Genomic DNA, 22601 nt, shown 5'->3' with positions numbered 1-22601 from the left:
GAATTCACTGGACTTCTTCGTTTGGTCATACGTCGAGAACATCACCAACATGACCTCCCACAACACCAAAGAAAGTCTGATCGTTGCCATCCATCGAGTATTCACCGAGCTCCTGCCGGTGCTTGTGGAAAAGGCATGCTCCCAGTTCCGGACCAGTATCGAGGCGGTAACTGAGGCTGAAGCTGGTTACATTGAATAGATGTCAGTTCTACTACATAATCAAGTTATATGAATTGATTTTTTCCATAAAAGTTTTAAAATAAAGCTGTAGTCTTCTTTTCTTTTGAGCAACACTTTTATTGTTTCACCCTTTGTATATAAGAAATAATGCTTACCTGTGATAATATTTGTCCCATTAATAGCAATGCTGGTGAACAAACAAGATGTTGGTAGTCGGATGCCGGAAAAAGAAGTGGCACAACTTTCAGAAGCATCAACTGTAGGAAAGACAGAAAAAAATAAGAGATTAATGTAGTTTGCTTGAAGCATTGTTTGGTGTGTATATAAAGATAATTTATAGAAGGCAATACAATGCAAAGGTGTAATGGGTAAACACCAACTAAAGCAAATTAAGACATAATGTTGGAATGAGCATTAGCTAGATCTTTTGCAGATGAATGCAATTCCACGACCCATATATAACAAAGTTGTATTTTCTTTTTAAATAAATAGAAAAAATGGTTTCAAAAATGAATATCGATACATAAAAAAAACTCAAATTTAGTGTAGATCTATAAAAGTGAAAATGTGTATGTGGTATTATGAAGGGAGATGAGCAGCAAGATGTCTGTTCACATTACACTTGAACTTCTGCATGTCAGTACAGTTGAGGAAGCAGGAAACCGGAAGGGAGTACCAAAGTCTAGCAATTCTGGGGAAGAAACTATTGGAGTAGAAGGTTTTCTTACACCTAGGGATCTCTACAGTGAAGGGGTGGGATTTAGCTGCTTGTCGGGTTTGCCGGGGGTATTCACATCGAGGGGGTACAAGTGCTTGTAATTCGTCAGAGCATTCACCGTTAAAATACTTGTAGAACAGACAGAGAGATGCAACATTTCGTCGATGGGACAGAGGCTGAAGCTTAGCTGACAGTTCAGAAACTATCAGGTTGGTGACTCTCTTTTGAACCCTGTCCAGGAGTGAGAGACAAGTAGGAGATGTACCAGCCCAAATGTGACAACAGTACTCCATGCATGGGCGAATGGTGGCCTTATAGAGATACAGTATACTTTCAGGCGTAAGTAGCTTTCTAGCATGGTAGAGAGAGCCCACCTTCTTCGCAGCAGCCTTGGCAATGCTCTCAATGTATCTATTCCAGTTCATGTTCCCTGTAAACGTTAGACCGAGGAGTTTAAAGGAAGTACTTTCGAGTAATGTGTTCTTGGCCATTGGTGTAGGTATGTGAGGACACTTCTCAACCTATATACTCAAGGAATTCTTGAAATTTAGTATGTAAACATGTGGAGAAATTTGGTATGCAGGCATGTGGAAAACTTTAATTAGTTTTCACCTGGTTGGTTGGTTGGTTGTCTTTGTTTTATGGCATATCAACCCTTTTTAGGTTATTTAATGCCAAATCCAGTGATTTTGAAGAAAAGTTTTTTAATAGAATACATTTTTTTATTTTCAAGTTCGTTTCTATTTAACCCATAGTTGGGACCCCTAACAGGTACTACCACTCCAGGTCAGAGTGGACCTGGGAGCAATGGTATTTAAAGGGTGGCTTCACACTCCCCAAAGCCCGCAAGCTGAGCCTCACCATCGGATATAGTTTAAGGTCGTATCCAGGACCAGGTTTTCACCGGGGAAAAAAGGGGTCAAAATTTAAAAATTGGTACGGGGGAAGGGTCATCGGATTTTTATCTGTCAACTGTTTCACGAGGTTTGAAAACACTTTTTAAAGAACGTGGCAAGCTGGTTTAATAGTTAGCGTACTTGACTCATTGTTTTTAAGTTTTGTTTTAAATCTCAGCTCGAGTATATTTTTTTTGTTTGTTTGTTTGTTTGTTTTTTTTAAATTACAACTGTGAACTGTTTAGAAAACCCATAATACTCGCATGCACATGTCACAGTTTCTGTATGAATTAAAATTTACTATTCCTGCATATTTTATGACCGGGACACACCGGGTGGCCTGCTAGTTTAAAAAATAAAACTACTTGATCAATGTAAGTGATTTTTGGAGTATGATGTTTTTTTTTCTTTGTCACAGATATGTACCATGATTAGTTATCACAGTGATACTTTTTTTTGTTTTTACAAAGGAGTCACCACTTATCAAGGTCTGGAAACCACTCGAGGATAAGGGTTAATGAGTGTACGGTAGTTATTGAGACAATAGCATAGTAATTGTTAGTAGTGGAAATTTGGTAAATTGGATTACTTAAGGGGAACGGCTTATCAAGAACTTGTTTACGTTGGACTTGAAGATGACCATATCGTAGTCAGCTGGAAAGTAGGGAAATGGAAGAGACGTGCAGTTCGTAGAAAGAAGCTTTGTTCATGGAATCTACGTTTAGGTTCAGGCACAGATAAAGAGTGGGGGGAATTATTGATAGTGGTTTCAGCTAGACAAGTTTTTATATAGTATTAAAAATTACCCCCCCCCCCAAAAAAAACAAAAAAAACATACTTACCATGTCCATATCTGGATATGTTTTGTTAGCACATGATTGTTTTTCTTTAAGTTTTCCTAAAAAGGTTTCAGCTGCATTTTTCGGAGAGACTTTAAGCAACTGGAACAACTGGATTGTGAGTCGGTCGATGAGCCAAAGGTCAGGGTCCAGTCTCTTGCACACATCACAGAAATAATCAAGCACATATGAAAATAATTTCTAAAATAAAAAAAAAAAACATAACACAAAAATCTTACGATTATATTTTTTTTTATACAACCAAATCCACAGAAAAATAAAAGTTTTCCGACATTCACAGCCAACAAAAACAGGAATAAATGCACAGAAGATATCAGACAAAATTAGGTGTAAATATTAGAGTTTTTGTTTTGGCCGGTATAGATTTTTAGCGTGAACTTTCGCCTCCCGCACCGCTAGTGTCCAGAAGGAGGGTGCGGAAGGAACTTTCGGCCTGAACGCCGCCTGGCATGAAATTGGCCGTTTTCAAATCAAATGCGATGCAAGACTGACGTTGGTCCACGGTCATAAAGAGAGGGAAGATAAAAAACCCCAACCCAGATCAGCCGACTGTCAGACCAACAGATTCACAGTCTACTGGCACAATGTCGTCATCCAAAGAACAGGAACCCAAAGATCTCTCGTCCGTCGGCACCGGCAAGAGAAAACATTTGGAATTGGAGGAGACCGGGTCGGAGAAGGAGGTAATTGAGCAAAGTAAAAATGAGTTCTCTAAATTTATCCGATTCAAAAAAATCACTGATATTTTTTCACTTTATGGTGTGTTTTCTCTTTCGAAATATTTATCATTTGTGTTTCAGTTTTCACGTTGAAGAATGTACGCTTGTTTTACGCCGAAAACATGCGCCGAATAAAATTAAACTTCTTTTTCAGTTAGACTCGTGTCCTTTGATTTTTGACCCCAGTTGCTGATGTAACATTAGGTATTTACCAGAGATCCAAGATCTTGGGATTTTAATCCACCTTTGAGTCAACAATCGGAATCTCAAGAATTTGATTACAATCATGCACAAGTTAATATAAATTACAGTTGGTGAAGGTAAATATGGTTTGAATATCATTTGCTTCATTTTCAAACATTTCTTTGCTCATTTGCTCTGCGTGAACAGTGCTTAACCAGTTGCATTTGACATTTCCGACATGATCCAGCGTCAACTGTTGCATGTAGTCCTCAAAACCAAACAACACGTATGCTTCTCGTTATGTTTCTGTCAGTTAATGAAAACATGTTACTTTAGTAAGTGTCTAGTATGGTTCAGTTGTGCTTGAGATGTGGCTGTGCTGCTGTGTTTTGCGATTAATTTTTCCTTTCACTATTTTGCATTGTGTTGCATTTCCGTATCGATTTAATGTTTTATTTTAGTATATAGGTACTATATACACCAGGGCTTTACATTGCGAGTGATTTTTCAAATTGGCGACTAGAAATAATAAAATGCTTATCTTTTGGCGATTGTATTTCTTTCACTGACACTCTTGCAAAGCTCATTACTGAGTGAAAAATATCTATTTTTTATTTATTTTTTTTTTAAAACAAAGTTAATTTAAACAATAAAATTTAATAGAATGATATACTTTTTTTTTTTAACGAAGGTCGTTTAGAAAAAATATCTGAAGAAATCAGAATGTTTATACCTTCAAGTATCAATATAAAATTTGTTGTATATTTAAAATTACACTTATTTAAAAAAAAAACACAAAAAAATCTTTATAATGTACATGCTCGTCACTGAATGAAAATGTCATATTCTAAAAATCAAGTGGGTTTTGCTAGTAACTTTTCTATTTGGCTAGTAAACGGAAATATTTACTTGTCAAAGGTCAACTAAAGATAAGTTTGTTCGTAGAGTCCTGTACACAGTCGTTGAACACGGCTATTAACATTTTAAATCTTTACCAGTTAAAACCAGTTAGGCTACTATTTGGAACATAATTGCAAGGATACTATGTAGGGAGTTGAGCAGCAAGATATCTGTTTACGTTACACTTGAACTTCTGCATGTCAGTACAGTCGGGGAAGCAGGAACCCAGAAGGAAGTTCCAAAGTCTATCAGTTCTGAGGATAAAAACTATTAGAATAAAAGGCTTTTTGACATCTGGGGGATCTCTACTGTGAAGGGGTGGGATTTTGCTGCTTGTCAGGTTTTTCGGGGGTATTTATGTCGTAGGGGTACAAGGGCTTGTAGTTCATAAGAGCATCTACCATTAAAGTACTTGTAAAACAGGCAGAGGGATACAACATTTCTTCGATGGGAGAGAGGCTGAAGCCTGGCGGATAGTTCAGGACCTATTAAGTTGCCGGCTCTCTTACCGGTTCCGATAACCAAAAAAGTTCTGATTTCTCCAATCCCCGATTCAAGTCAAATGTATTTTGATCCTTCATTTTTTTTTTTCACTAAAACGAGCAAAAATGAAAGATTTTTAAAAATAAAATGTTTAAAAGAAAAATATACTTTAAGTTTTTTAATGAAGATGCATAATACAATTTAGTAAGCAATAGTGATAGGATGATTCCAATACAATTACTGATTCCGATTCTTTATAAGTCTTTGAAATTTGTTATTTTTCCTGATTATCGTAAAAACACATGCTACACGCGCATATATTTTTGCAAACATAAAATACACTTGTGAGGATGATCTATAGATTTTAATTTCACTGGTTGTTTAAAATTAATAAATATTCATTAGTTTGTTATTATTATTATTAACAGCAGAGGAAAATTTTGTTATAAACAAAATACAAAATTGAAGACAATTAAAAGAATCACTTTTGTCATCGGAAAATAGACACAAATTTCTCGATTCCAATACCGATTCTGATACCCTGAAAAGTTCCAATTTTTCCGATTCCTGATTCCAATTAATAATTTTAACACTAGTATCTTATGCGTGTAAATTAAATTAGTATTTTCGTTATTTTTTTTTTCTTTCTATTTATGAATCTTGGGAAATTTTCTACTTTATTGGGATTTTTCATGGTCAATTCTCCCCCCCCCCCCGAAAAAAATGTCACTGGTATCCCTGGTATGTATATTAAAAAATTAGAAGAAATTATTGGGTAGAAATTTAATTGAGAATAAAAATTGGTTTTATTGTATTTTGTATAGTCTGCCATTGCCATCGAAATAGTGGAAATATTGTAAATCAAGGGGAGATAAGTCAGTCCATTATTTAACCAAGTAATAATGAATGGTGAATCAGCAAAATACGAAAATTGATTTTTATCACTTTACTAGCCTGGGTGCCCGTCGATGTCTGAGTATTTGGAGGTGTGTGTTGAGCAAAAAAAAAAAAAAAAAAATGGTAGTAGGCGGGCAGGCAGGCTCAAACCTGTACTGTGAAGGAGGAAAAAAAATGTGACGTCTTTGCCATTGTGTCCATCGCCAAACTGGAAGTGGCAAAGGTTTAAATTAAGGCTAGTCAATCGGAAAGAGGGGATGACTTTCCAAAATATTGGTGCAAAAAGCGACCCCTCCCTGTAGAAAACTGCCCAGTTGAGGGTGAGGGAATTAATGTTTTTAGTCAATTTTTCAATATTTGTTGTCTGAAGGGTTGAGCTTCAAAACGATACCGATCTCGTGAAAATTTTAAATTTTGAAAGTTTTAGGCAGACATACAAACATACATACATATGTACATACATTTAAACAGATAGCTGAGATTTATATTATAGATTACAATTTTACTCAATAATTTTTCGTGAGAATATTTATTATAGCATGATACATAGGTATATCAAAAAGTTTTTACTTGGAATGTGATTTTTCATCTATTGCCCATCTATTATATAAATCTCACCTGTCTGTTTAAATGTATGTATGTATGTGTATGTCTGCCTAAACTTTCAACAGAGGCGATAGATTTTGGTATCCTTTTGAAGCTCAACCCTTCGGACGACAAATATTGAAAAATTGGCCAAAAACATTAATTCCCTTACCTTCAACTGGACAGTTTTCTACAAGGTTTTTTTTTCACTAACATTTTTACAAGTCATTCAAATCTCACGTCAACGACGTTGCCACCCTCAACTGGGCACTTTCCTACAGGGAGCGAGACGCTTTTTTTGACGATATTTTCGAAAGTCATCGCCTCTTTTTGATTGACTAGCCTTAACTTAAACCTTCGCAACTTCCAGACGTCACATTTTGTTTTCACATTCTTTTCTTCCTTCGCAGTACGGGTTTGAGCCAGCCTGCCTACTACCAATTTTTTTTTTTTTTTTTGCTCAACACACACCTCCAAACATCCGAGTTTTTGTTGGGAATACTTATTTCTGCATAGTATATCAAAGAAATATTTTTTTTCTCTTTTTCACCCTAAACAGGGCATATTGTACTTACAGTGATGTTTACCCAGAGTGGGTGTGTAGCAGAGTGCATCTGGGCGCGTGTGAGAATCAGCAGCAACCGAAAGATAGCTGGCTAGCAAATATATTAGCAGCAGCTTTTAAAGCACGTATGCAAAATTAGTAAGTGTGTGCAGGTTTGCGTCACAAGAAAAGGATGGTCGAGAGAGAAGCAAGTTGGGAGCCAGGCAAGATGGACATGTAAATATGAGAGCAAGAAAGACTTCTAAAAAGGTCACGTGTGCGCAAGAAAACTTTGAAAAAATAATGAAATTGTTGTTTTGGAAGAACCATGAATAAATCCATTTCATTTGCAATTTAAAACTTTTTTTTTTTTAAATTCAATTTTCACCCCAAACAAGACACAGTGCCACTTTGAAATAGGGGGCTACTATCGGGGACATAAGTTGCAGGGATATTATAAAAGGAGATGAGCAGCAAGATGTTTGTTCACATTACATTTGAACTTCTGCATGTCAGTATAGTTGGGAAAGCAGAATCCGGAAGGGAGTTCCAAAGTCTAGCAGTTCTGGGGAAGAAACTATTGGAGTAGAAGGCTTTCTTACACCTAGGGATCTCTACTGTGTAAGGATGGGATCTTGCTGTTTGTCGGGTTTGTCGGGGGTATTTATGTCGAGAGGGTACAAGTGCTTGTAGTTCATCAGAGCATTCAGCATTAAAATACTTGTAGAACAGACAGAGGGATGCAACATTTTGTTGATAGGACAGTGGTTGAAGCTTAGATGACAATTCAGGACCTATCAGGTTGGGAACTTTCTTTTGAACCGTGTCCAAGAGTGAGAGACTAGTAGCAGACGCACCAGCCCAAATGTGGCCTTATAGAGGTACAGGATACTTTCAGGTGTAAGAAGCTTTTTAATATGGTAAGAAATATTTCAATAAAAAAAAATTTTTTTTAATAAAAAGGAAAGGAAAAAGAAATTGGTGTGATTTTTTTTTTCTTTAAATAAAATACTTGCATCCTAACGTGTTCCAAAAACAGTTTTGTCTGTTTATTCAATGTTTTTTTTTTTTTTTATATCAAAGAAAGATTCTTTACTCTTTTTCTCCCCAAACAAGATAGATGAAACTTGTACTTGCAGAGCGTTCACCTAGGGCGGGTTGAGCCGGCTTCACCAAACATGATGTCATGGTGAAAGTAATTCAGCCACCCTGGATGACCGCCACTGCAAGTACAAATTCAATATGCCTGTTTGGGGTGAAAAAAAAAAATCTTACTGTCACTTGGATATAAAGGACTATTATTTCGGATCATATCTAACAGGGGATATTGCAGCAAGATGTTTGTTCACATTACATTTAAACTTCTGCAGGTTAGTGCAGTCAGAGAAGCAGGAAACAGAGAGGGAATTCCAAAGTCTAGCAGTCCGAGGGAAGAACCCATTAGAGTAGAAGTCTGACATCTGAGGACCTCAACAGTGAAGGGGTGGGATTTTGCTGCTTGTCGGGTTAGTTGAGAGTATGTACGTCGAAGGGGCCACAAGTATTATGAGTTCATTCATCAGTGCACATTTTTCAAGTAAAGTTTTACACAAAATCTAATGATGAAATTCGTTTTATTTTAATGTGTGCACTTTCTCCATCTAATTATTCAAAGATACACGACTGAAAATAAATGCCCAGGTTGTCAGGAATTCTTCAGATCTCGACAAATATGCTGGTGTAATTACAAATATACACAAACAAACTCCCAAATAAAAATGTGTTAATACACATAATTTGGAATAAATACAGTTTGGGTGGAATTTTTATTCAGTAGTTATAAATTAAAAAGAAAAATAATACATGATTATAAGTATTATGGAAGGAGAGTGAGAGAAAGAAAAACAGAGAGAGAAAGGAGCGAAAATAGAGAGCTAAGAGGAAAAGAAAAGGAAAGAGAAAAAAGGACAGAAAGAGAGGGAGAAAGGAAGAAAGAAAGAGAAAAAGTGAGAGAGAAAAAGAAAAAAGTAAAAACGGGGAAAGAGAGAGAAAAAACGGAGAGAGGGGGAGAGACAGGAGAGGGAGGGAGAGAGGAGAGGAAGAGAGAGAGAAGGAGAGGGAGAGAGGGGGAAAAGGAAAGAGAGGGGAGATAGAGAGAGATAGAGAGAGAGAAGGAAAGGGTCAGTAAAAGAAAGATGAACCCACCTCTAATTTTTTCTTGTTCCCTTCTGCCAAACTAGGATGAGTACATTTTTGTATCCGTTCAATAATTAGAATTTGATTATCCAACGAATGTCCGTCTAATTGCGACACAAAACCAGCAAACGACGTCGGCGCTGAAAGACAGAAAATTAAAAAAAGAAAACAATTCTCATCAGAAAGTGTAAACCGTAGATTATTAAATAAAATACTAGAATCTATGTTTCACAGTTTTGGAGATGTTTGGATTTTTTTTGGATGACTCAGAATGTGACAGGTGCAGCACTAATTTTCTGGTAATGTATGGTCCAGCATCTCTTTTTAACTCAGACAAAAATCATGATAATCATGCTGCCACCAGATGGCTCTGTGTGTAACACGTCACCAATTTATTTATATTAGACCTGTTGTAATACCAGAAGGAAATTAACACAACTTCAGCAGCAACACCATCAACACAGTGATCACTCATAAGTCTCAGCTACAATATTCTTTCCTAGCTGCCAAAAATTCAATGGTTGTCTTCTTCGAGTCATCCTTTTTTTTTAAAAGTAGTCGTTCTCGTTATATGCAATTTTCACATTGTTTTGAAAAAAGATATTTTATTTATTGATGGTTTGGATTTTAATAAATAGTTTCGGTTTTGAAATATATTTTTTTTTACTGTTTGAGACAAATATTTAGCATTTGTGTCCAAATGTTCCTTTTTTAAAGAAAGGAATATTTGGACACAAATGCTAAATTTGATTTTTAATGCGAAATAAACGAAATTTTAAATTAAGGTTTCAAGTAACGGATCTAATCCTGGTGACGATTGATCAAGCGATCTGGACACGAGACTTAAACACAAATACGAATATTCAATTGAAAACATAGCCTCTTTGGTGGAGATTATAATATATATATATTTTTCCTGTTGATTTTCTTGATCTGATGCTCAGGTCAGCAAGTTACAAGTTTTTACATATGTACATTGTTCAGTTTACCAAAAACATCAAGATTTTGCCAAAATCTTATTCTCCGTTCTCACGATGGCGGTGGTAGCGATGGCCGGGGTAGGGGTGGTATCTCTTAGTTAGTTCCTCTCCCACGGAGGCCTAGATTAATCTGTTCAATTCGGCCCGGATATTCGCTCTTATACTAAGGTAACAGGGTGGGTCGGATGATTCGCTAAACCAATCAGGGTCCGACACACCATCTGGGGAATCCCCAGATCCATTTTTGCGTGTGTGCACCTCATCAATCGTCTGTAGTTTATGAATCTGAGACCAAAATTAAATCTTTCTCACACGCCCTGAAAGGTGACTGACTCCTTATCACGTCTGAGCAGGTGTCCCCCAGGCCAACAAGTGCATGATCTCGTTTCTACATTATTCTGACATTTACTGTAATTGTTTTAAACAATAAAAATATCTGTCCGTGTTTTTACAAAGCATAATAACCTCGTCCCTTTTTATAGGTCACCTGCCGCTGTCCGGGATTCAATCAACGTATCGCTCCTCAAGATGGTCACGTCATATTTAGAAACAAATTACGATTAAATAACAATTACTGTAAATTTCCTAACTTCTGGTGTAACGATGACAAGGCAAATCAGTTCCTTTGCTTTTTTTCTCTCTCACCGATGTCTCCCCTGCGCATATACCCATTTTTTTTCATTTAATAATCATTGAAAAGTTTTTCGGTTTTATTCTAATTAAGAATTATTAAAATTAGTTTTAATTTTTTTTTATAAGAATTATTGAAAACACTTTCTGTGGTATTTTTTTTTTTTTTTTTAAAGAATTACTGAAAACACTTTTTAAATCTTTACAAGTAATGAACTATTTATTAAAAACTAATTGCATTACAATTTCGTTAATTTTGATTGTATAATTTTCGATAATGTCCCTTTTCTTCTATTCGATTTCAATAAATCGCTTCACAATAGAAATACTGAAGAACAATAAACGTGAAGGAAATGATTTGCCTTGTTACCGCTTCCGGTAGCAGTCACGCCGGAAATTAGGAAGTACATTAGCTGACTATAACTGAAAACTTGTATTGTAACATTCAGCATTTAGTTAATTAGCAGAGTTAGCAAATTACAAAAAAAGTTACAAATAATACAAAGCCAAAAGTAGTATTTTATCACATTTTCAGACGTTTCTTTTTGTTGTTCTCTTTCAAGTTAAACCAAATTGCACACCGACATGAACATTTTCATGACAGTTTTGTGGGTCTTACTACTTCCGTGCTGGCTCATGACAAATTGGAAACCCGTTATATTTTTGTGACACCATTATTAAAGGATTGCCATACAGGGCTGATGGGAGTCCGTCTAACCAATTTCTTTTTAAACAGAACATCCCCTTCTTCATGTATTGCCTCCCCATTTTTTTTTTTTACTTATCAAGACCTGAAGGCCACTCGAGGATAAGGGTTAATAAGCATACCGTGGTCAACATTGTAGTAATCGTTAATGGGGGAAATTCGGTATAATTTGATTATTTAAGAAGACGGCTCAACAAGAACTTGTTTACATTGGACTTGAAGATGACCATGTCGTAGTCAGCTGGAAAGCAGGCCAATGGAACAGAGTTCCACAGGCGGGCAGTTCTAGGAAAGAAGCTTTGTTCATGGAATCTGCGTTTAGATTTAGGCATTGATAGAGAGTGGAGGAAATCATATATAGTGGCTGTAGTTAGTCGAGTGGTTTTTTTTTTTGTGAAAGTTTGGCAAGGAGGGACCATACTTGCCAAAAATTGTAAGCTATATAAAGATCTTTTCTTATTTTTGTTATTATTTTTGCTGCAAAACCTTTTTGATTCAAGCACCAGTAAAAGAAGGGGACAACTTGTCCTCGTGGGGAGGGTGGGGGCAGGTAAATAGGGGAACTGGATGAAACTGCTTACCTTCAAATGTAAATGGCAATTGCTTCTTGGCATCATTTGAAATTGCAGCTAGCCTCTGGATTCAAAAATAAAATTTTTTAAATTATATACATGTATATATCAGTATTCAGAATAAGGAAAATACTATTGTCGGAATTATCCATACATATCCATTACATAAAATGCCAGAATGAACAAATGTTTTGCGATTTTTTTTTTTTTACCGCAAACGCTGGCTAATTTTTAAATTTTTTTTACTCACATTCACCTCTAACAAAGCATATCGCCACTTGGACGTAAGGGGCTATTATTTGGGGCCATGCCGAAGAAAGATTAACAAGATGTTGGCTTACGGTACATTTAAACTTCTGCATATCAGTACAGTCAGTGAAGCAGGTAACAAAAAGGACATTCCAAAGTCTAGTTGTTCTAGGGAAGAAACAATTAGAGTAGAAAGCTTTCTGGTATTTAAGGACCTCAACAGTGAAGGGGTGTGATTTTGTTGCTAAGCGGATTTGTCGGGAATATGTACGTTGAGGGGGCACAAGTGCAACGAGTTCATCAGAGCACATTCCATTAAAATTATTGTAAAACAGGCACAGAGATGCAACATTGCTGCGATGGGACAGGGGTTGGAGCTTAGTTGACAAAGTGGGATATATTAGATTGGAGATTCTTTTTTGGACCATATCCAAGACTTGTAGCAGATGCACCAGCCCAGATGGGGTAACAATACTCCATGCATGGGCAAATGGTAGCTGTGTAGAGACACAGGATACTCTTAGATGGAAGTAGTTTTCTAGCACGATAGAGGGAGCCCACCTTCTTGGCAATGCCCTCAATGTATTTGTTCCAGTTCATATTTTTCAGCGTAAAATAGCTTATGTTATTATGAAGATAATTCAATGAAATATAGATTAAAAATCAAAAACAATAACCTAGATTTTCTTGATGAAAAATTTGTTATCGCATTTACAAAGTTCCTTTTAATTTTTAATAGAAAAAGTAGGCTTTTAATGTCAATCTAAATGCGACAAAAGCCTTAACTTTATATAGATAAAGATGGGTGTGTATGTGTGTGAGAGAGAGAAGAAAGGAAAAAGATGTTATCTAAGTTATATAAATGCGTGGTATTAACTTTTTTACACACTTGAAACTGGTCTTTCTAAATTTATAAATTATGATGGATGTAATTCCACTCAGCCATAGAGAGGAAGGTTCCAAAACGGTATGTATTCTCTCCTGATGACCCAATATTATCTGTAAGATGAAATACACCCCCAAACATCCTAACTGTAATCTCTGAACGTATATACCACTCACTGGACAAAGCTGAGGAGGGCAGAGCGGTAGCTCTAGATATATCTAAGGCTTTTGACAGGGTATGGCATGAAGGTCTCCTCAGGAAAATTAGATCATACGGTATCACTGGTAGAATACTAAACATAATTAAATCCTTCTTAGATAAGAGAAAAATCCAGGTTGTCCTCGACTGTCGTACATCTAAACAATATGATATAAATGCGGGAGTGCCCCAGGGGTCTATCCTTGGACCTCTGTTGTTCCTAATATTCATAAATGACCTCCCCGACAAAATTGCCCTTGAGATGGGTATATATGCTAATGACACCACACTCTATAACAGGCACGACAGGAAAACAAATGAACACATATCTAAAGAAATGGCAATAACACTAGAGGATGACCTTCAATCTGTAGTGGAATGGGGACAAAAATGGATGGTCACATTCAATGCCGCCAAGACTAAACTAGTTTCCTTCAATAATTACAAGAAACCTTCTCTATCACCAATAACAATGGCCAACGACTCTATCTGAGAGTACATGTTTCAAACTCCTTGGCCTAATGTTCACAGGAAAAATGAGTTGGAACAATTACATTGAAAGCATTGCCAGGGCCGCTGCAAAGAAGGTAGGCTCTCTCTACCATGCTAGAAAATTACTAACACCCGAAAGTATCCTGTACCTCTATAAGGCCACCATTCACCCATGTATGGAGTATTGCTGTCATATTTGGACTGGTGCATCTGCTACTAGTCTCTTGCTCCTAGTCAAGGTTCAAAAGAGAGTCGCCAATCTGATAGGCCCTAAACTGGCATCTAAGCTTCAGCCTCTGTCCCATCGATGAAATGTTGCATCCCTCTGCCTGTTCTACAAGTATTTTAATGGAGAATGCTGACGAACTACAAGCACTTGTGCCCCCACGACGTAGACACCCTCAACAAACTCGACAGGCAGCTAAATGTCACCCCCACACAGTAGAGATCCCTAGATGTAAAAGATATTTCTACTCCAGTAGTTTCTTCCCCAGAACCGCTAGACTTTGGAATTCCATTCCAGGTCCCTGCTTCCCCAACTGTACTGACATGCAGAAGTTCAAGTGTAACGTGAACAGACATCTTGCTGCCCAAACCCCCACATAGTACCCCAGTAGATGTTACCCCTGAAAGTAGCCCCCTACACCAAAGTGACAATGTGCCTTGTTTGGGGTGAAAATGTAATAAAAAAATTAAAAAACATGACTATATAAAAGTTTATGAGTGAATAAGCTAAGAAATGCAATGAAATACCCGCCAAAAAATGGTAAACATCATTCTATGTATGTTAAAAACAAAGATGAATAAAGCCCTAGAAAGGTGCATTTTCTCTCGTTTTATAATGATTTTCCCATTTTTGACCTCTTAAAAACTATTTTAACTGGTTAAAACCACAGAAAAGAACAGTTCGTTGTTTCGGAGAAGATAGAGTTTGAAAATATAAAGACAGACGTGTGTGTGTACTAGCAGGTCGCCTGGACGTAAAATGTGCTTAAATATATTTTGATTTATGCATATTTCGTATTTAGTATCATTACTAGGGCTATGACAACAGCATATTCTTTTTATTGTTTTGACTCTCGAGTATATATCCGACACAGACACAGTTAATCAATTGAGAACCACATCAAGCATATAAGATATTAACGGATACACACTCGAGAATTAAAACAATGAAAAGAATATGCTGTTGTCCTAGCCCTAGTCATTAATAACCAGCACAGAGAAAATATATTTGGATGCTGAAGCTTGAGAAGTTTTGTTACCTTGGTGATACCATTGGAACATAGGGTGGAGCGGGTGCTAATATGATTGCAAGAGTTAGGAGTGAATAGAATAAATTTAGGGAATTTTGTCATTACTAGGGCTATGACAACAGCATATTCTGTTCATTGGTTTTACTCTCGAGTATATATCCAACACAGACACAGTTAATCAATCGATAACCACATCACTCTATATAAAAGACAATATAAGATATCAACGGATACAAACTCGAGAATCAAAACAATGAAAAGAATATGCTGTTGTCCTAACCCTATTGATGACACACTTTCCTCAGGAACTAAATAACATTCTAAATGACATCCACTCTAAGAGCAAACCGGTTGGCCTCAACTGCATCTTGGGAAGACCAAGGTGATGTTAAACCAAGTCACCCATAATTGTCGATGGAAAGACTATTGAGGAAGTTGAAATCTATATCTACTTGGGAAAGAAAATGACGAAAGATGGAGATCTCCTCCCTGAGATGAAGAGAAGGGTAGCATTGGGATGGGCAGCTTTTAGGAAAGTGGAGGATATCATGAAAAGCCGAAAAGCAAATATGTCAATCAAAGGGAAGATCTTCAATGAATATGTACTACCTGTGATGATCTACGGTAGTGAAACATGGACCCTGACAACTCGCCAAAGTGAAATCTTGGCACAAAGGAAGATGGAGAGCATAATGTTAGGCATCACTCTACAAGACATAAAGACAAACATCTGGATCCGCCAACAAACAAGAGTTATTGACATCAATACTGCCATCAAAACATCCAAACACAGATGGGTAGGACATGTAACCAGAGACCAGATGGTCTATCATGACAACGGAATGGACAGCTTGTGAACACAAGAGGCCAAAGGGAAGATCAACTACGAGATCGAGAGATGACCTGATATAACACATGGGTCCCACATGGCAGCAGATAGCTCGGGACAGAGTTAGATGGTTAAAGTCCAGAGAGGGGTTCCTCATTGAGTGATAAAACCCTAATTGATATTAATAACATGCACCTATGTTCAACAAAAGAAATTTGGGCAGAATCAAATAATGAATGTCCATATTAAATGATGCCTAGGTCTAAAATAGGAAAACTTACACTTAATTATATAAGCTATATTATTAGATGAAGGGAGGATTGGATTGAGAATGTCTTCAGTATTTTCTGACTGACAGGGGAACTGAGTTTCAACATCATTTCCAACCATCAAAATATTTCTTTAACAAAAGTTAAGTAGAAATTAAAGTATAAAAACCACAAGTAAAATATTCTAAGTAAAATATCTGTAAAGAGATAATTCAAATTTTTGTCATTTTGTCATTGATCTGACTTACATATAACCAGATTCCCTATAATTTATCTTTGAACATTTGGTGTGAATCAAGATAAAAAAAACAAAAACAAACTTAGACACATTTTTCTGGCAGAGATAGAGAGTGACTATTTGAGGGTAACTAAAAGTGTAAAAAAATTAATTTTAAGGAAAGCTGTAGCCGAACTGAACAACAATCCGATGGTTCTGCAGAGATGATAAAATAGGATTTGCAAAAGAACCACTCTCATTCGAACCCGGAATCCGTCCAATAAAAAGAAAAGAGAGATGAAAATTGTCGTACTGTCGCAATTAAAACTGGTTGTTTTTGCAAGAGAGATAGATACGAAATTGTAATTTTGTGAAGAAGAAGAAGAAGAGACAATTTTTTTGTTCAGTCATTTTGTACGTGTCGGTTTGGAAAAAAGAATGACGGATTTTTTTTTTTTTTTTGTTAACTTGTGTGTCAGAGGAAGAAAAGAACAACGGATTTTCTTTTTAGCACAAAACGGTATTCGGCATGTTAAAAACATTAATTTCAACGCTTCAGGTACATTCTTCTGGCAGAGATAGAGAGTGAATATTTGAGATTGAATAAAAGTTTGGAAGAAAAAAAACAAAAAAAACAAAGAAATCTTAAGTAAATTTTTCTGGCAGAAACAAAGAATGAGTGTTTGAGGGTAAATAAAAATACAGAAAACAAAAAAAAAAAAGTCCTCTCAAAACTAGCAGAGACGGAGAGTGAATGATTTTCAGGTAAATAAAAGTAAAATATAAATAAATCTGGAATTCTTTACCTCTTCTTCTGTTTGTTTAATTTTATTTTCTTTTTCATCTACACCATTTTCTTCATCAATCGTCTCCGTCTGCTTCTTATTTTCTTTAGTATCACTATCACTTTCTTCATCTTCATCATCAGTCAAGACATCACTGTAAGCGTCGTCCACAGATCCGTCATCTGTAACAAAAATTAAAAAAAGTGAAACATGCATAATCCCCTGTGAGCGCACAGTAAACGAGGCTTAAAAAAAAAAATGACTAAGTTCAGCATTTGCCCCCCCCCTAGCCCCAAAAGGATGACAACTTGTGGTGAAAATGAACAAACGGTGCAGTTTTAGGCTTTTTAACATATGTAAATTTGAATTCTGCACCATGCAAAAAAAAAAAAAAAAAAAAAAAAAAAAAGAAATGACTAAATACATCATTTGACACCCCCTCCCCATTTAGCCCCAAAAGTCCCCAAGTCCGTAACATATTCAAATTTGAGTCCAGCACCATGCAAAACTGCTAAATAGACATACACAGAAAATTTTCCACAAATATGGTAAAATAGTCCTAAAAATGGAGTGTTTTTATTAGTCCTAAAAGAGCCCCTGGGTCACACCCAAGAGTTATCGCAAAATATAGATAAACAAAATTATATAGAAATCAGTTAGTTACAACTTTTCAGAAAGTTTTATAAAAATCCAACATATCAATTTTTTTAACGGCCGCAAAAGTGTCAATTTTAGCCATTTTAACCCAATGTATTTTGATTTGATTTTTATTATTTAAAAAATTGTTTAATGGTATTTTTTATTAATAATTTAATAGTATTTATTTCGATTTAATTTTTAATATTGCAACAAATTTTTACTGGACATAAAGAATATGATTTTCAAGACATTTTCCATATTTAAAAAATTTTTCAAGGTAATAATAGAAATAAGGCAAAAACAAAAATTCAAGAACTTTTCAAACTAAGCTGTGTTTATTTGACTTTTAAATTTTGAATTTCTAGTGTTGTGGCTACAGGAGTTATGTTACAAAACTACCCAATGTTATTATATGGAAAACATCAGATAGTTTTATGATAAAGGGACGAAACTCTTGTATCCACAATAATAATTTCAGAACAAAGTATTTTGATTTGCTTTTAATGTTGCAACAAATTTTTACTGGACATAGAGAATAGGATCTTCAAGATATTTTCCATATTTTAAAGGATTTTCAAGCTAATAATAGAAATAAGGCTTATTCAAGGCAAAAACCAAAATTCAAGAACTTTTCAAACTTGTGCGAACCTTTTATTCTTTGGATTATGCAGACTACAATTCTCATTTGAGATGTTTTTGTCACGTTTTGGTCAATGTAAAATTTGACCTTCGGATCTGTCATTTTGAACTTGGGAATCTTTGAAAGTATTTTCTTGTTCCAAAACTAATGTGTTTCTTGGTTCAGTTAAAAATTCCGTATAAGCTCCTGAGATTGACAAAGTTATTAGAAAGAAATTTTGAACTTTAATTAAAATCTCAAGTCGTCAAGTACTATATCAAGTCGTGCTCTTTGAAACCAAAGGAAAATATAAATTTTCCAAACTCATTCCTGTCGAATATTTTTTTAAACTTTGTTTTTTTACAGATGGATCATGATTTATCAAGTCTTGGAGGCCACTCGAGGATAAGCATTAAAAAGATTGTTGGTTAGAAATTGATCACCTTCACAAAAGGCTTGAAAACAATAGCTGGAATGTGCAGAAAAAGTATTTGTTTGCATTAAACTTGAAGACATCCATGGTGTAATCATTTGGGAAGAAGACTCGTGGAATGTCCGATCGTCAAAGACAAGATTCAAGCAAAGGTGGACGGTCCACAAAGTTTTATAATTATATATATTCATTCGGGGCAATGCCGATCAAGAATATACCAATTTTGTGTTTTTTTTGTTTTATAGTTTACCAGAAAATACAAACAACTGTCCTTTATATAATAGAAGTAGCAATACCAGACACCATAACGTTCAGCGCCGGACAAGTCACACACTGTTACTTAATTTGACACTCATAGTTTTTAAATCAGTAATAAGTACATTCCTCCTACCTCCATCAAAATAAAACTTATATAACTGGATTCACAATAAAATTTACTTTAAAATGGTATTTTAATATTTTTTTTTGTGATTTGTATATTCTCTATACAAACTTGAAAGGACTGACTTAAGGCAAAATCTCGAGTGAACCACACATTTTTTGATACTTTGAATGGTCATAACTCCAGTCCTAATGGGCCAATTTAAAAAAAAACTAAAGATTATTTCTTTGTTTTTTATGCTCGTTTCAGTAATGTTTGATTTGAGTTCATTCGATCTAAAGGAAAAAACGGTGTGGTATTGCTACTAGAAGAAATAAGCAGATTTAAATGAGACTTCACTTTTAAAAATTGCAAAAAAAAAACCTCTAAAAAAACAGAATTCCACTAAAAAGAGGAGATTTCACAATTCTGGTTAAGAAAAAAAAAAAATGAAATACCTGATTCCTCAGACTCATCTTCTTCGTCGTCGTCATCATCATCATCTTCTTTCTCACTCTCATCCTCATCCTTTTCTTCTTCTTCTTCTTCTTCTTCATCATCATCATTAGCATCATCATGATCGTCATCATCACTATCTCCTGCAAATTTCACACTTTTCTTTTTTCCATCTTTCTTAGAATTTTCTTTCAAAATGGGAACCAGAAATCTAAGGAAGAAAAATATATCTAAATGAGTAAATACCAAAGTTTGATTAATTTTTTTTGCATTAATGGTTTTTTTGTGGAGAAAGTATGTGGGAGAAAGGCGAATGGGAAAAGTAACAGAATTGGTTACGAGAAAAAGCAGTTGTTACCAACAAGAAAACATTTTTGGAAAAACATAGGAAGCAGTCTGAAAAAGTTTAGTAACATCATATTTTCATTTTCATTTAAGGGTAGTGCAAAACTTTTGTTTTGGGGAATTCTGGCTATAGAGAGGAAAAAAAAAAAAAAAAAAAAAAAAAAAAAAAGGAGCTAGTCAGTCACCGGATTCTCTACCTACTTTATAATTTAATCGTATTCTTGACAAAAAAGAAAAGGGCGCTTTCTTTTTGTAAGAGAAAAATATAGCTGCTCCTACTACATCATAAAGGCTCAAAAGGGTTCTCAGGGTGCATAATATAACCCCGCCTCCACCCGTAATATCAGACTTGTATTAAACTATAAGACACCAATTAAGCAAAATTCCTTGAATTTTAATTTCTTATTAAGACTCCTTAAGCTTTAAATTTAAAAAAAATTTTCATAATGGAAATTATGAAATGGATTTTTATCAAAAATTGGATTCTAAATAAAGTTTAGTAACATTATATTTTTATTTTAATTTTATCTGTCCTAAGATTGCTATTCTTGTAAAATTTGCCAGTTGCTTATAGTGGACCCAATAATTTACACAAGAAAATGAAAAATTATAGGCTATAGAGAGGGAGGGGGAATGGAGCTACTTAGTCACTGGATTCTCTGCCTACTTTATAATTTAATCGTATTCTTGACAAAAAAGAAAAGGGCGCTTTTTTTTTTTGTAAGAGAAAAATATAGCTGCTCCTGCTCCGTTTGAGTACTATAATAGAAGCTTACTGTCCCATGGCTCCTGAAAACTCCTTCCACTCCCGCTCCGTAAAGATCTGGTTCTTACCAACAAGAAAACATTTATGGAAAGACATAGGAAGCAGTCTGAAAGGAAATAGTGCTTGATATATGAAAATGGTGTAATGGGTAACATGAGCAAGCACACAATGAAGCTGTGATTATTAAGAGATACACAGGTGCGGAGCAAGGATGCCACAAAATATCCTGAAAATTCTGTAAAATTTCCGAAATTCTTAAAATAATCTCTGCAGAGTTTTTATAGCTTTCAACTCTGGGACAGATTTGAACTAGACCTCTTATAAATGGGGCAAAAAGCGAAATTTAGCAAACATTTTTATGTAAAAAAAAAAAAAAAAAAACTAATTCGAATTTTATGTATAAATTATGGGGTTTATTTATACAGAAAAAGTAAAATAATATATTCAACAAAAAATAGAGCTAAAAAAAAATAAATAAATAATCCCTATACATTGAGAAACTGACTTTATGAAAACCAAAGAGGAGAGATATAACATGAGAAATATTTGGAATCAAGTCTCCCCTTGCTGTTATTTCAGATCATTTGAAACCATAGCAGCAAGTTTTAGTCTCCCCTTCATCAAGGCCAGAAGTTTTGGGGAAATATCAGATATTTTGTAATTCATATGCAAAACTAGGAAAACAAATGATTATGATTGAAACATTTTATGGCTGTAAAAAAGTGCCAAAAATAGGCTCTGGATGATAAATGTTCATCTAAATGTGCGACCTTTAAGGGCAAATGTCACATAGCACAATTTAGGTCATTACCTTTCCAACAAGCCTTCATTTGTTAAATTCTGATCAATAGTCGCTGAGATTTGGAACTTATAAAATTGCGAAAAAAGGTGGTATGTCTATCTATACTTGTAGCCAAATTGAATATTAAAATGCTAATATCTTAAGTTCTATGGGACGAAACTACATGAAAATTTGCAGGCTTTTTGAAGATTATAAAACTATTCTTTGGTTAAAATTTTATAACAATTGGTAAAATTTGCCTACATTTGTATATATAGTGTCCTGGCAGGCTAGCTCCAGTTTTGCTACTTTGAAATGAATTCTGCTTAGGTCATTTTTTTTTGGGGGGGGGGGGCTCGGTTGTCTCCCCTGTGGCCTTGCCAAACTACTAACACACATACACACACACTCTACGTTTCAATTATACCAGTCATCATAGGTGCAACTGGGCTTATGAAAAAGAACTTTAAAAAGTACATAGCAAGCATACCCGGTGAACCAAGTGCAAGTGAAATACAAACGATTGCACTGAAAGGGACGGCTAGAATCCTGAAAAGATCTCTTGGTTGGACTCACTAAAATAGGGGTAAATGTCAGACATCTGGTTGGATGTCCCATACCCTAGAAGAAAAAGTTTAAGAAAAATGAAAAAAAAAGGGAAAAGACAAATTATAGAGAAATTGTGTCATATCTTACACTCTTTGTAGTGTGACTTTTATGCTGTTAGAAAAGATTATGCTGCTGCTATGACTTTTCTGTATATTCCTCTCCTCTAACCACCTCTTGTCTTATTGTTTATGGACAACAAAAGAAACAGGAATATTCCTTATTTTTATACTTACTGTTCATCTCCAAGGGCATCGGCAGACATGTATTTACGATTCTGCTTCTTTTCAACTTCCCATGGAGCTTTCATCCGTAACTGACGCTCTTTCTAAAGTCGAATAACAAAAAGACATTTTATCAAAGAAGGGGGAAAAAAAAAAAAAGAA

At 35.3% G+C, this 22601-nt stretch overlaps 1 protein-coding gene across 1 annotated transcript in view; it reads right to left on the bottom strand.

Annotated features, from left to right (window-relative positions):
- The window catches only part of LOC145267100 (nucleolar protein 14-like), a 139865-nt gene that overhangs the window by 78693 nt on the left and 38571 nt on the right, over positions 1-22601 (bottom strand). Inside the window, exons 9-15 of the mRNA XM_080123103.1 lie at positions 22452-22543; positions 19720-19928; positions 17231-17391; positions 12038-12092; positions 9150-9280; positions 2637-2834; positions 336-437 (exon numbers count right to left, since the gene is read on the bottom strand). Coding sequence (XP_079979229.1) covers positions 336-437; positions 2637-2834; positions 9150-9280; positions 12038-12092; positions 17231-17391; positions 19720-19928; positions 22452-22543 — 948 coding nt within the window. The remainder of the gene's footprint in view (positions 1-335; positions 438-2636; positions 2835-9149; positions 9281-12037; positions 12093-17230; positions 17392-19719; positions 19929-22451; positions 22544-22601) is intronic.

The sequence above is a fragment of the Euprymna scolopes genome, chromosome 42 (genome assembly GCF_053919585.1).
Source record: "Euprymna scolopes isolate OS-2025 chromosome 42, ASM5391958v1, whole genome shotgun sequence".
Taxonomy (NCBI): Eukaryota; Metazoa; Mollusca; class Cephalopoda; order Sepiida; family Sepiolidae; genus Euprymna; species Euprymna scolopes.
The sequence above is the reverse complement of the archived record's forward strand: the minus strand, read 5'-3'. Positions and strand labels throughout refer to the sequence as shown.